This window comes from Sus scrofa, chromosome 14 (genome assembly GCF_054392235.1).
Source record: "Sus scrofa isolate SSC_HxYL_T2T_F1_AM1 chromosome 14, Sscrofa_HxYL_maternal_Yorkshire_Landrace_v2.0, whole genome shotgun sequence".
In the NCBI taxonomy this organism is placed as follows: Eukaryota; Metazoa; Chordata; class Mammalia; order Artiodactyla; family Suidae; genus Sus; species Sus scrofa.
Genome location: NC_139396.1, coordinates 58,810,170 through 58,825,266, shown reverse-complemented (window position 1 = coordinate 58,825,266; position 15,097 = coordinate 58,810,170). Strand labels below are relative to the sequence as shown.

The following is a 15,097-nucleotide window of genomic DNA, read 5'->3' as shown; positions in this document are numbered from 1 at the left end:
GTGTGGGAAACTCTGACTTAGGGAGCGAGCCTTCTTTTTCCATTAAAACTTAAGTATCTGAAATTGTTATTCAATCCAATTCTAATCAGCCCCCTTCGGTCTCTCCTTTTGCTTCCTAATTTAAAGGAAAAGTAATTTCAGGATTGAAGCAGTTCCCTTCACCCGGGGTAAGGGACTTTTGTTTTTAGCTTTGTAACTTGAGTGACATCTCATTTTGGTTCAGTGGGGGCGGTCTTAATTATTTAAAGGCAAAAGGAAGGGGCTAAAGGAAGCCAGGAGAGAAAGAGACTGACTCGCCACCTTCCGGAAAGTTCCCTAAGGAAAACACTTAACACGAGGCCCAAGGACATTTCAATAAAAATTTATTGAAATTTCAATGATATTTTTAAGAGAGGGCAAAAAATACAGAAAACCAAAGAACTCATCAACAATTATAACACAAAATATACCTTCATGAATTTTTGTCTTTAAACAATCTCTCAGCACCTGACTTTTGAACTGTGAATATACCTCTATAGGCAACAATTCAAAACACCATCAACATTGAAGACAGTAAGTAGTCAATTCCACTTCTTTTTTTGAAGAAATCAGAAACTAGCAAGTACAAATACGAAAGAAAAATTAGAAAATCAAACTCAGAGCCTCTGCACTCCCCACCCCTCCAGCCCCCAAGCCATCTCAGAACCACGCTTAGGAATTTAAGGTGGGGCTGGGAATGGCACCACCTCCCCAGTTTTGGGCAAAATAGGTAATAGCACTTTTCCCCACTTTTGGACATTAAAAAAAAAAAAAATTTTTTTTTTGCAGACAACTCTTGAAAAGTGTGTTGGTGTTGGTGCAGAGTGTTTTTCTCCTTTTAAACGCAATCCTGTGACCTTGAAATAAAACTGACTATAGGAAAACAAAACCACAAAACCTGACAGCTGCAATCGTATTTACATAGAGCTATGTACAATGTCAATAAATTAAAGTTTAATTTTCCGAGCATTCATATTCCACCTATTTACAAGAGTTATCAAATAATTACATAAATACTTTGTCTAATAGTCTCGCTTCTTCTTTATTATTTTTTTTAAAACCTTGTTATTGCATATACAGGAAAGAGAAAGAACTGCCAGAGGGACAACATGAATCCTGCTACAGAGCTTAGATAAAATAAATTCATTTTTTGTGTTTTCCCTACCTCTTCCCTTTAAATCATCCCCCTTGGGGTTTTTGGAGAATCTAGGAAAAGGGTAAGGGGTCATATTCTTCTCTCTCTAAAAGCAAGCATTCAAAATAAAATCCACAAATACATTACTGTGGAACATGCAAGAAGAGGCCTATAGCGGCTCTTAAAACATCACAAGAGTATTAAAAAGACACAGAGTTCCTTAATAGAGATTAAACAAGGGTGGTAGGGCCTTCCCTCCCTCAAACAATGCTGCCCAGGAATTTATTTAGAACGGGATACGCAGGTCACTAGAAAGTTTTTAATCTTCACAAACAGAATCATGTTCATGTATCCATTTGTCCCCGTTATTTTTTTTCTTTTAATTTTGTGTTTCCACTTGACACAGAGTGAAGGAAAAAATATATATATATAAATCTGCACTGGGGGAGAAGCTTTTCAACACCTCCTGTCCCAGGGCCTGGCTACCTTTATCTTCCCACAGCTTCCAGACCAGCCTCGAAGGAGGTGCTCTGGACACCAAGGCTTTAACTCCCACCCCCAAGAGCTCTATGCGACAGATTTTTCTGAGCCAGATCCTGGATGTATAAACCACATCAGGAAGACAGGGCCCATTTCTAGCACATTCTCTCCAGGGAGTCCTGCACCCCTTCCCAGACAGGGCTGCACAAAGAAGGGCTGACCTCACTGCACGCCCCTGGTTTATTTGACTTCCGACAAAGTGCACTGCAGACTGGACTGGACTGGAATGAAGAGACTTTTCTGGGGAGAAGTTTACGGGGATGTGCTGCGGGCCCTATCCGGCTTGGCTTCCAAACCGCTGACCAGGCGCTGAATGTTCTGCAGTTCGCTGGTGGCTGCCTCCTTCTCCGGGCAGAGTTTGGGCGACAGGGACACAGAGCTGGAGGAGAGCGTGGAGGAGCGGCTGTTGAGTTCCGAGCCGGAGTCCACAGCCACTGAGGCCGGGCTGGCGGCCAGGGCGGCGGCCTTGCTGTCGAGGGGCCCCGCGGCCGCGGCCATGGTCGGCAGGGCGGTGGTGAGCAGGCTGCTGCTGTCCGGCACCGGCACGGGGATGGAGTAGGGGCTGTAACGCAGCCGCGGGCGCATGCTGTTCAGGTTCAGGAACGGGTGGCGGTGCACGGAGCTGGAGGCCGCGGCCGACGAGGCGGCGGCGGCAGCGGCCATGTACGTGTAGGGATAAGGGAACAGACTTCCAAAAGGCGACATGGCCAGGCCCTGGGGAAGGAGAAGAACGAAGGCGGAGAATTAGAGACCCGGGGCTGCGCAGTGGGGAGGAGCCAACCTCAGCCGCCACCCCTCCCCCACCGCCCCAACCCCCCAGTACTCATCCAGAACCTGGGGGGGGGGGGGGCTCAGGACACTCAGACTTCTTTAGGTCCAAATCTGAGCTAGGCCATCCTAGGCCAAAGTATTCACTCCCTGTGCCTCAGCTTTCTTATGACAAAAACAGGGACACGTTCAATAATATATATTATCGGGGACTTTATGTGTTATTAAATGAGCAAAATAATTCACACAGGACCCCTGGCCAATAAGACTGTTGGGAATTCTCCCATTAGAGTCAGTTGTTTCACCTGTTAAATGGGGCTGCAGTCAGTCTACCCCACAAAAGTGGCTGGGTGAAAGCCAGAGGGCATAAAATGTTGGACATACAAGTTTTTCATTCTTGTTGCTCCACCCCTCAGCCCTCCCCCTCCATTCCAGAAGTTTCTCAAATGAAAAAAAAAAAAAATCCAGAGAAGATCCTTAAGCAAAAGGAAATTGAGGGGTGGGGCAGGTTAGAGGAGGAGAGAGTAAAGGGTGTTTGCTATGAACAGAGAGAAATCACCTAGCCCCAAATCCTGGTATTACACCTGGAGAGACTGAGGCAGGCCCTGGGGGTGCAGGAAGTCAGTCAGCTAACAAGTGGCCAAAAATAGAATTAAAATCCAGGGACCCTCAGCTAATTCTCTCTGACCCACTGCCTTGGGTACCATTAGTATTTGTTTACTTGGGCAGCCCCTCGGCCACCTATCCCCAATGACAGGAGGGTCTCCAGAGAGGGATAGCACAGGAGATAGGAGGTGTGGAGGAAGGCCAGAAGCCAGCCCTTTTCTCAGTCCCCTCCTCCCCCCAGAGGGGGAGGCTGTTCCTGCCTCTTGGCTCAGGGAAGGGAGACGAATGTGCTCAGACAAAACAAAAGGCGAGAGCACACAGAAAACCCCACAGAACCTTTTCGCCCGGGTTCAGAGCATTTCCAGCGGCCTGAGACTTCTTCCCAGCTGCTGGAGCCCCAACACAGCTGTCTGAGCCACACACAGGCCATCAGGCCTGCCACAGCCACAGCCGGTCCCTCTTCCCTGACATTTCCCATGTGTGCACAAACCATTAACCCCTTGGGGAACAGGCTGGCCTGCTTTTGGTGGGGGGGGTGGGCAGGGAAATAGCTTCATATTGGAGGCTCAAGACTTAAGTCACCAGCCAGGGAGTCACTTCCCTTCCCCAGGCTATAGTCTCTTCCTCATCTAATTCCTATGGGAGGGCTGGCTGTGAAACATTTAAGAAGCTAAAAATCACAGCCCCTGGAAGAGGCCCTGGAGTCAGCTGGGGTAGAGTCTCAGGTCTACCACCTACCAGCTGTGTGACCTTGGAAAAGTTACTCGACGTTTCTGAGCTCTGCCTTTTCACCTAGAAGGTGGAGGTGATCACAAGACCACTCAAGTCAGAACAGAAAGTAGTTGCCTTTAACTTAAGCAGGCAGACTGGGTGAGGATCTTCTATCAAAGGGCTTGCAAACCAGAGTGAATGGAAGGAGGGGCTAGAGAGGAGGCTGATAAATACCTGTGAGGCCAAGACGTGCTGCTGGAGGTGGAAGGGCAGGGTGGCCGCAGACGCCCCTGACAGTCCCTGGGCCGCTGCGGCTGAGGCCATGGCAGTGGAATCCAGGCTTGAGACGCCGGTGGAGGCCCCAGACACGGTGGCCAGCAGGGGCCCCATGCCAGCTGCCATGCTGGAGAAGGCACCCCCCATGGCGAACTGGCTGGGGTGCAGGAAAAGCGGGTGCCCGTTGAAGAACTGCTGGCCGGCCAGGCCAGGGGCGAAGCCGAGGCCGGGCAGGGGGCCCTGGCCCAGGTGCGCAGCAGCCGCGTCTGTCTGCACGGTGAGCGGCGCGAAGGCCTCCTTGCCCGGCAGCGCACGAGCCTCCTCAGCCTTGGACGTGGCCGCGCCCTCGCGGCCCGGGCTCCGGCGCTCCTCGGCGCCCAGGACGCGGGTGCTGGACGAGATAGTGGCCGGGCTGTGGCGAGAGTCGGGCGACGCCTTGTCCAGACGTCCGCTGTCCCGGGGCCGACTGGGCGGCTCGGCTGCGAAGAGGTGCGCCTTGACCGCGGGGCTGCCCTTATCCCGGCAGGGATCCTCTGACGTGGTGGTGGAGATCTTGGCTGCGTCGCAGGCTTCCCGGCCGTGCTCCTCTTTGCTCTCAGCCTCGGCGTCGCTCTCACCCTCGCTGGGACACAGATCTACCGTAGGAGGGGAACAAAAGCCAGGCGGAAGGGAGTTAGCTCTAAAATCCAGGCCAGTAGAACTCAAGGTCCCCAGTTTAAATCCCAGCTCCGTCACTTGCAAGCTGCATAACCCCAGCAAGCCCCTTAACCTCTCTGTGCCTCACTTTTCTCATCTGCAAAGTGGGAGTGATGGTACCTCATTCTTGAGTGGAAGGATTCAATAAGTTAACATTGCATTTCAAGGATTTAGAGAGCTGACCCCCCCACACAGAGACCCCCTTCCCCAAATCTTCTGTGAATTTTACTATTTTACAGCAAAGCATGGACTGAGCTCCTACTAGGTCAAAGCCTTTCCTGGCCTTTTCCCATTCGATTGCAAATTCACTTTTTAAAAATAAAAACTGACTTACACTAAATCTCCCTGCTGGAGCACCTTGCAGTTACTCTGTCTTTGTTCAAAGAGTGGTTGAGGTCAGCCCCTTCCACAGATTTGTGGCTTCTTTCAGAAGGATTGGTTTGGAGAGAACCCTAACATCTGAATTGGTGGTGGCAGAAGCGAACACCCCTCCCCCAACACACGTACACACACCACGGAACCTTCTCTGTTTGCCCCTGTCTCTGCAGACAGAGATGGGTGATGGGCAGCCCACTCACTGCCTGCAGACAATCATAGATTCTCTTTTGCTCTCACCACACCCTCTGTGGGTGTCCTACCAGAAAAAAAGAAAAGAAAAGAAAAAAGGATCCCATTTTGTGTTTAAAGCTTAAATGGATTGAAGACATAAAGGACTTTCATTTTATTTCACTTAAAAAAACAGGTTTCTTCCCGTTGAGAGCACGTGTGTCTTTCCAAATAAATAGTTCTTGCTCTTTAAACACAGGAAACCGGCTGGAGATTTGAACAGCCCGTCCCCTCCCATCTCCTACCCGCCCCCCCCACTCAGATTCCCAGGGCCCCATCTCCACTCACAGGTCAATGGTTGCTTTATAGCTGAGTGTTCCCTGGGCCACCTTCCCTGTTCCAGGTGGCAGAGACTATCCCACCACCCCCAACCCAGCCTAACATAGAGTTCAAAGCTAGTAAAAAAAAAAAAAAAAAGTCAGCTTTGCTTGCTTGGAGGGATAGGAAGAAGGAGGGAAAAGAGAGAGGGGCGCTCCAGGCCCCCACCCAGAGAGGACTTAGGACAGAGGCCACCCTCTCCTCCTGGACACATCAATGTCTGCGGAAAAGGGGCTGAGCTCTTACACTAGCACAGGAAGAGGTACACACCTGATCACCCTTTTTGAGCTTTGGCTCCTGCTTACAAACTTCTAGAAGGGTCTGAAGCTTTGAAGGGGCAGGTTCCCCCGTGGGTGTCCCTGTCCCTCGCCCCCCAACTCTTCAGGCCTCCAGGACCTGGAGAAACCTGAGACATCTGAGGCGGCCAGGCTCACCTTTGAGGTTCGATGTCCCCACAGTGGAGACGGCCGGAGAGGAGGACTGGGCAAAGCAGTTGAAGGCGGCCTGTTCGCTAGAGGACTCATCCGAGGTGCCATTCTCTTTTTTGTGTCTGTCATCGAACACCCTCATGGACTGCAGGGTGAGCTGCTTTCTGTGGCAGAAGCCCACACCCAGCGTTACCAATCCGAACAGGCATTTCCCCTCTCTGCTCACCTCAGCCTCTCCAAAGAGGCGCGCACACACCTCGCCCAGCCTGCGCCCACGGACAACACTAATTCCCTGAAATCTGCAGGCCCTGGGGCAGCCACGGGGACCCAAACATTGTTCTGGATCCTGCCACTGGGCTGAAGAGTGTGGCCTGGGGGGAGGGAGGAAGGAAGAAGGCTTCGAGTGTGTTTATTCAAGACCGGGAGGTTTCTCTAGGGAGGGGGCATTGGCTGGGGCTGTGAAATCTTGTTTAAAAACAAAGAGCAAGAGGGGAGACTGGAGCTGGCCAGAGACAGCTGAACAGCCGGCCTTACAGACCGAGGGGAATCGAGGACTCAAACCAGTGAACACAACCCGCCTACCAACTCCGGACTGGGTTGCTAAGATTGAGAGGAAGTGGTTATTTCATGGTGCATTTTACTATCATTGTTTCACCAACACATTAATCAGAGTAAAAAGAAAAGCTAAACTATTTAGATGTTAGAAATTATTTTTCAATGCCCGCCCCTCCCCCAAGAGGATAGATTAAAAAATTGGGGCTGATTTTCCGGATTTTCGAATTTCTTTGAAAGCTGGTGGGGGAGGGAGGCAGAGCTTCTTTTCTATACCATCCGGCTGTCTGCTTAATGCAAAATGGTTCGTGTCCCCACAGAAGGAGGGAGACACAGACTCCAGGGGCCTCGGTTCTGTCTGACCCTTTGCAAGACAAGATTACAAAAATTCCAAAGCATTTTGTGAATAGCTTAGTCCATTCTTGGGACCTGCCCAGGATGAACTTATATTAATTAGGAATTAATTAATAGGCATCTGTATGTAATCTGTTATCCCTGGTACTTTTCTTCCAGAGACATCTATGGGGTGGCCTGGTTAACTTCCTTTAAGGTACCGTGGAGGAGGTAGAAAAAGTAGTGTATTGAGAGCAGTAAGCTCTTGCTCTGGCCAAGGGGGAGGAAACCTTTTTCCACCCTTCCCCCACCCTTCTCCATATAAGTGCCTACATCCCATTTCTAAGAGTTGAGATCTGGGACCTAGAAAAGTGATTTTCTAAATTATCAGAGAAATGACCATCTCAGCTCACCTTTTTTCTCTCCTGCCATTTCCAGTGTCCCGGAAACCTTTTGCAAAAGGGTTGTTGTCTATTTTTAACTGAGTTATCTAGAGGAGGAGACACAAGCAAGAAAGAGACATTGGCCTCATTTTCTAGAATGTTCTGGGAGTGTTCCCCCTCCCAACCCAACAATCTACTAGACATCTGACAGCCAACTGGAGAAGTCCCCTGGATATGCCAGGTTAAAGAGAATGGAGCAGGGACCACAGTGGAAGTTTGGAGGGGGTTCGGAGGAAAACCAATGGAGGCTATGCTGCCATGGCTGGCATCTTCCCCAGGAGGCCAAAACCAAGGGTTCCAGGCTGAAGTGATCCTGCCTGGGTAGCTGACAGCTTGGGCTTAGAAATAGAAAAGCTGTCAAAAGGGCAACCTGTTTGTAGATCTTATAATTATGCTTTTAATTCGACTTTTTTATACAGTGCAATTGGTCATAAAATACATTACGATACATTTCCTGCCCCCAAAACACACACACACACACACACACACACACACACACACACACACACAGCACACCCTTCAACCTTTTCTGTAAATCTAATAAAATGATTTATGGCATTTCACTACCCTTGTGCTGGAGGGGGTTTGCTTATTTTTGCTGGGTGTAGGGAGTGTGTGTTTGAGGAATTACAATATTGACAATTACAGATTTAAAAGGACTGAATGACCACTAGAAACCTTTGTTTTCTTTGATATACTTTGCCACGGACATTACAGGGAGAAGGCTCATGGCCTCTCTGAGCAAAAATGCTGTATTTTATTATTCCACTAACAACTTAGATTCTCAGGATTCTGGGTCTAAAGGGAGCATGCATTTCACATGCTGAGGAAAAAATAGTAGATAATTTTTCAAACCCCTTCCCTGGGGCGGGGAAACGGATGGTTGTGTACAGAGTTCTCTAGAGGTGGAAAAAGGGCCCCCTGGATAGATTCTTGTTCTTGGAATGAATTCCTGTTTGCCCTTCTCACAGGCAGAGGAGGTCCTGATGTCCTAAGTCTCCAGACTAAGGAAATAGACCTGGAACACCCCACCCCCATCATCAGGCCGCAGAGGACCCACCCAGACTGATACTGAATTCAAAATGTAAGGCCTTGTCCAGTCAGCTGGACTGGCTCTGTGGTCCAGGGTTCAGAATTTGAAGGGCAGGGGTCCTCAGGTTCGCCCCCCCCATCCCCACACCCATCCCCCAGTGAGCCAAGCTGGCCGCTGGTGAATAGGCAGCCAGAGTCACTTTCTCTGTGTCTCTCTGCACACATGCCCATGACCTTCAGGGCACCATTGCTTTACATACTAGGCTCTGCCTGCTGTTGCATTTGGGGGTACTCCTCACCCCAGGCCTCAGGCCCCAGGGAGGGAAAAAAAAAAACCCTTCAAATGAAGTGGTGACTTCGGTCATCTCATCTCAAAAGCCGCAGACAACTCAATTAGCATGACCCTATGATCAGAGTAGGTCTTTCCACACACACACACACACACACACACACACACACACACACACACACACACACATCATAAAAAACACAGCAGCATAAAAGGTAATAAAAACCAGACCAGCTACTCGGGATTTCTGGCTAGGGGAAAAATCTGGTCTTTGCTGGAATTCTCCTCCCCAGATCCCGAATGGCTTTTGCCTTCAATTTTTATCTGGTTCCCTTTCAAACCTGATTGCTGGATCTTTCTTCCTGAAGGGGAAGAGGATGAACCTTGCAACCAACAGGAGAAAGCCCAGGTGGGGGTGGGGCAGGCGACTTAAGTGACGGGTGGTTATAGGTTCGTCTCACTGGCCAAGTTAGTTTGGCCTCCCCCCCCCCCACTCAGCATTGGATTCCTAGCTGGTCAAGTTGTTTTTTTTTCTTTTTTCTTTCTTCCCTTCTGCCTCTGCAAGGTACCAGTGCCCCTTTCCCAAAAGTTGCGCTGAAGGTCACATCGAAAGAATCAGACTCCCATCTCAATGCTCCTGTAAATGTTCTCATCCTCGCTGGAAAGCAGCTTAAGGAGGGGAGGGGGTGTTCATATCATCATTAGAAAGAAAAGCGCCCGGGCTTACCTTATCATTCTGGTATGCCGTCACAGCGATGAATTCGGTTTCGGGAAACAAGTACGTCCGAAAAGTACTATAAGGAAGTTTTAAGATGTCGTTGGCTCTCACGATGTGGAACCGGGGCTGGTATTTGTGCATGGAGTTCAAGATAGTCTGCAGGGGCCAGCAAGAGGAGACACACACATCACAGGAGGATTTAGTGGGATCTTCGGACCCCTGCCAGGCTGACATCTACCCCACCAAAGGGCACCAGGCTGGTATGGAGCCCACCTCCTCCGAGGAGGACCTCTGAGGGAACATTCGCCCCGCATGTGTTCTCTTCTGGAGAATCCAAATTGCTCCTTGATTTCCAAAGGGTCCCCCCACCCTCACCATCTAAGGTGGATTCGTACCTCGAACCCTAGCCTACCTGAGTACCAAAACTATAATTCCCCTGCCACGTTGCTTGATCACTTGGGAAGGCCAAAGTCTTAAAAGATAGAGAAAAACATGCATTTTAATTTACAAAATGATTCAGTCCTTTAAGCGCCCACTAATTGACGAGCCCAATCCACTTAAAGCCCTGAAAGGCTGAACTCTAGAGAGGAATATTTATGCCTTAATCAAATCAAGGGCTTCAAATGCAATTCCTGCCCGCTGAAGATATTTCCACGCCATTCACGTCTTCCTGGGCCTAATCTTTCTGCTTCTTCCTCACTTATCACTCTGTTTATTTTATTGAAATGCTGGGGAGGCGTAGGAGCAGGGGGCAAAAGGTCCTTTGCTTGACTTTTACAAGCAATCTCAATCTCCAGCAAGTTTCTAGGGATTCCCTTACTGAATCCATATTTATACTCCACACACACACACACACACACACACACACACACACACGTTTTATACTGAGGGACCCGAGTCTCATTTCTAATAAATATGACTTTCGCCTAAGCCCCATTCTTTTTTAGTCCAAGGAAAAAAAATCTTTCAAAAAAATGTATTCACACCCTCTCGCAACGCAGTCAAGGCTTCTAACCTTAAAATTCTCCTAAGCAAAAAATAGGATGGCTGGTTTCAAAATACAAGTGTGCTATGGTAAAACAAGCTCTTTACAAACACCTATCCTTAACACTGGTTTTCTAGCTTCACGATCGGTTTTTAACTTCCCTGTCAGGTCAAGCAGTTACCAAAACCTGGACTTGCCATCGAACAGGAGCCGGTAAAGTTTTCTAGCCCTCATTTCTTTTAGAATTCTAGGCCTTCCATTACCCGAAGAGAAACACACCCCAGAATTCTCTCTTTGGCTCTGTTTGCGGATCTAACAAGTTTGCTAGGCTTTGCAATCGAGAGCCAGGGAGAAACTCTTGATTTTACAGGAAAGGGGGAAACCTTGCCTTTGCTAGGGAGAAGAAAATTTCACGAAGGGAAGCAATGAAACTTACAAATCCGTGTTTGTCCGAAATGTTGTTGGTGAGTTTCAGTTTGTGGAAAGTGACAACCTTGGACATCCACTGTTCCCCGGTAGCAGGGCTGTCTGGGTGAATGTACATTCTCTTCGGCATTTCGGGGTCAGCCTTTCCTGCCACCATCCACCGAGAATTGTGAAATTTATACCGACAGTCATCAGCAGCTATAATGTCCATCAACAAAATGTATTTGGCTTTTTTATCCAGCCCAGAACACCTTACTTTAAATGGAGGAAACATTCGCCTACAAGGGAGAGGAAGAGACAAGAAAAAAAGAAAAAAAAAATCACTCAAAATCTTGGGTTTGATCCCCTATCCTAAAAGGTGTAAATCAAATTTAAAACTTTCTATTGCAATCAAGGAGCTTGTACCATTCACAGTAGGGCAACTGGGTCCAAAATAGTTTCCTTCCACAAGAGAAGGATGAAATACACTCAAATATCTCTATTTTAAATGTCCCAAGATTCAAAACAAGTGAATTGTGGCATTGGATATCTCCACATCATCTAATAATTTTTTATGATTTTTTTTGGTCTCTTGTATGACTTTATAGATTACCCTCCTTAGAGGGGAGTTCTTGCCTCTGCCTTTTCCTATGGGTGTCTAGTTCTAAACCGCTTGGGGTAGGATTTGAGTCAAGTTCAGTCAATCAAGGCTAGAGTTTTCCACCACCCATGGGTGAGAAAATGTTAACCGTATCAGGCGAAGAAATGTCAAGTTGCACCCCTCTCTGCTGTGGAACAGCAATCCCGCTGCTGGCGAAATGAAACTGTACTTGGGTGAGTTCTCAAAACGAATTCTGAAGGTTGGGGTAGACTCCCAGGCCTGATCGCCAGCCTGCCTAGCAGCCGCTAACCACATTTCCCCCCCACACACACCCCCAACTGCTTGGGCCAGTCCAAAAGTGCCTGACTCTACCACCAAATTGCTTTTTTATTTCCCAGAAGCATTGGCATTCTGTACTTTTGACTTAAAAGGGAGCAGAGAGCGCGTCGCTGTGAAACAGACTGAATGTCTTCTGGGCTGGAGGATTTTATGCCAAACTTTGGCCTCTTACAGCTCAGAATGACACAGAAAGCTACAGGCATCAAGAGAGGGATTTTCTTGTTATTCCTTCAACTGCATGCCTTGATAGACTTCAATGTCTTTAAAAAAAAATCAGTAATTTTAAATGACAGGCAAGCTTTGGTCAGGCAAGGCCTTCTAAATGTTAGGTAAAATATGGTTGATAATATTCACACATAAACCAGCAGTCTGCGTCTCTCCACTGGCTTCCTGGGTCTGCAAACATAATCTTAATTATCCAAAATTGCCTGCTGAACTCTCTCTTGGATTACAGACACATGGAGCAGTGAGGACAAACCCCAAATACCCCTGTATTCCACTCTAACGCTGGCAGGGGTAGGCTCAGGCCCCCTCCAGACCCAGAAGCTAAGCTGGAGGGCAGAAAGGGCAAGGGCCGCTCCTGCCAGGCCTCCCACTACCACGCAAACCAAAAGGGCTGTTAAGTGTTTCTCTCAGAGACCCAAATGAAACAGACAAAAATACAACATCTACAAAGAAGGTTGTTCCAGAAAGGTTTGATCAGTGAACTTCCTGCAATGGGGTGCTTTTTCCTTCTTCCTGCAGAGATGTCTGTGCACCATAGAAAAAATTCTATCTATCCTGTAGGGATCCCAGGATGCAGACCCAGGGAGGGAAAACTGCCCGCTGGCTGCAGACGCCCAGGTAAGGTGAAATTTCCTGCCACAGGGGCAGGGCCGGGAAAACTCAGTACACAGTTCCGGGGGAACCAAGTTTTTCCCTAAGCAGAAATAACTGGCAAACCGACTCTTCTGGAAGGAGAGAGATAAAACCAGGAAAGAAACCTTCGGTAGCTTGGGGGAGGGGGCCCGATGCTGGCTTACCTTCCCGACTTGGTAATGACCATCTCAGTGCCCCGCTTGTGGAACTGATCCCAAAGTTCTTTGGCCTCGAGGTGCACCTTGGGGTCATCCTCCACTTCTTCTTCAGGCTCCATGGTCTTCAGAGGCCTCAGATGTGTCTGGGGCCCCAAGGAGGAGAAAGGGATGCCGGTCTCGGCCGCCCCCACCAATTGATCCATGATCGGCTTGGCCAGGGCGCCGGGCAGCGAGAGCGCCGCCGCGCCGTTGGGAGGCAGCGTCAGCGCGGGGAAGAAGGGCGGCTGGTGACCCAGCACCGCGCTCATGGCGAAGTCCGGCGCCCGGTGAGGTAGGAACGGATGGTAGGCCATGCTTGTCCCAGGAATGACCGGATCTCTCATGGAGAGGCTCATCCACTCCAGGCGGGGCGCTGGGCTCCAGCCGGGGACAAGTCCGCAGCTGCTGTTTTGTTTTGTTTTTGTTTAACAGCAGCACATAGTTTGGAAGAAAAAAAAAACGCGAAAAAAAAGGGGGAGAATCACAAATAAGGCACCTCAAGGGGGGTTCTTTTGGGGAAGGGAATGTCTCTTTTAAAGTGGGGAAAGCTAGAAATCAGGAGACATAGTCGCGTGGTGACTGTCCTTGTGTCTCGCGTTTTCAAAAAGCCGCTCCTGGAAGTCGGTTTCAGAGGCGAGGGAGCGAGCAGGCTCTGGACTTGCGCCGGAGCCCTGCCGCTTGGCTCGAAATAGACACTCCAGCCCTTGGTCCCAGCAGTCGCTCCCCAGCCCCCAGTTCTTTGTTGCAAATGCGAACAATTCTCCTAGGAGACTTTTTACCTCTTCTTCTCCTTCTTCTTCCCCCGCCCCCCTATCTCTGCCTCTCCCTTCGGCTCGCAGGAGGCGTCTGCAACTGCGCTAGACCAGCTTGACCAGCGAGCGAGAGTGGAAAGTCTCTCTTCTTAAAAAAAAAAAAAAAAAAAAAAAAAAATCTGATTGAAGCCCTCTTCAGCCAGCGCTATCAAAACTTGAACTGCAAACTGGCTTCCGCTCGCCCTCCTCCTCCTTCCTCCGCTCCGAACCTCCGGAGGGTGTCTGGGTTTCAATCCGAATCTTGCTGTGCTCTTCTCCCGCGCCTGTCTTCCTTGTCCTAAAACGTGAGCGAATTCGCTTCCTAAATCTGCGTCCAGACGCGCAGGGCAGGGAGGATTTAGGGGGGGGAGGAGGAGAATGAAAAGAAGGGAGAGAGAGAGGGAGGGTGAGAGAAAGAGAGAGACCAAGTGGGAGAGGGAGCGCGAGGAGAGGGAGGGAGCGAGAGAAAGCCAGCGAGAGCTCCTCGCCACCCTCCTCCGCCTCTAGAATTCCCCGGGCGTCTGCTCGGCGGCTCTAGAAGGTCGGGCTCTGCCGTGGGCTGCGGGGAGCCGGAGGCCTCTTGATTGGCTCTTTGACGCTTTCGGACCAATTGTGTTGCTGCATAGGCGTGGTTTTCACAGGTCGAGTGCTGGGGGATAGAGCCGAGTTATAAAAAGAAGGTGTCGGAAACTGTAACGTCGCAGCGCCGCACCGGTACTACTGCCTGTCCTGTGAATATGTCAACATGATCAGAGGGAGGGCGGGGAGCCACTGGGGAGCGCCGCACAGAGTCGCCTCTAGGTGGCTTATCGAGAGATCGCCGCAACCCCAGAGCGAGCGAGCTCTGGCTCAGCCCACGTCTGAAATGCCTCAGTCATCCAGCCCTCATTCGAGGGAGGAGGCAGGGCCAGGGAGGACGGGGGAGGGAGGCGGGAGCGAGAGAGCCTGGCCAGGAAGGCGGAGAGCGCGCCGGGCTCCTGGCCGGGGCGCTCCCCTCTCGCGCGCTAGGCTCGCCTCTCGGGCCGCCCCAGCTGTTTCTCTCTCCCTCTCCCCCTGTTAACTCGGCCTCAGGCGAGCCGGGCGTAAGGCTGAAGCTCCCGCGAGCTGCCATCCAGCCGCCAGGCTCAACAAAAGCCGGCAGCCGCGGAGAGGCAAGCGCCGCCGAGTCTCCAGGCTTGCGCGCTCTCCAGCCCCACGTGGAGCCAAGCTCCGCCCGGCCGCCGCTAAAGGGCTCCCGAGCTCGGGTGACTCTCGGTGCCGGTCTCCCCGGCAGCAGGGCTCGCGGGCTCCCGAACACACGGGGTGCGGCCAGATCTTAGCCCACGCGAGTGAGGGCTCCCTCCCCACCGTGCCCCACCCAAGACTGTGCGCGGAGACCCAAACGCCCTCAACACATCTGTAGGCAAACACTGGCCAGCTTAATGGGACCCAGCCAGCCGCGAAAACCATGTA

At 50.4% G+C, this 15,097-nt stretch overlaps 1 protein-coding gene across 3 annotated transcripts; it reads right to left on the bottom strand.

Moving 5' to 3' along the window:
• Nucleotides 1–345: 345 nt before the first annotated feature.
• On the bottom strand, nt 346–14,158 carry TBX3 (T-box transcription factor 3). 3 transcript variants are annotated; one of them, XM_001928002.5, is made up of 8 exons: nt 12,822–14,158; nt 10,891–11,158; nt 9,882–9,941; nt 9,479–9,625; nt 7,401–7,477; nt 6,109–6,266; nt 4,013–4,689; nt 346–2,407 (listed from the first exon to the last, which is right to left on the bottom strand). In XM_001928002.5, exons 1-8 carry the CDS (start codon nt 13,208–13,210, stop codon nt 1,946–1,948), a joined length of 2,238 nt encoding a protein of 745 aa, XP_001928037.1. In that variant the 5' UTR covers nt 13,211–14,158; the 3' UTR covers nt 346–1,945. The 3 variants fall into 3 exon arrangements, 2 of the variants coding, with proteins under 2 accessions (XP_001928037.1, XP_001928032.1); XR_014826177.1 differs by lacking the exon at nt 9,882–9,941 and having other exon boundaries at nt 346–2,488; nt 2,545–4,689; XM_001927997.6 differs by lacking the exon at nt 9,882–9,941.
• Between the last annotated feature and the right edge of the window lie 939 nt (nt 14,159–15,097).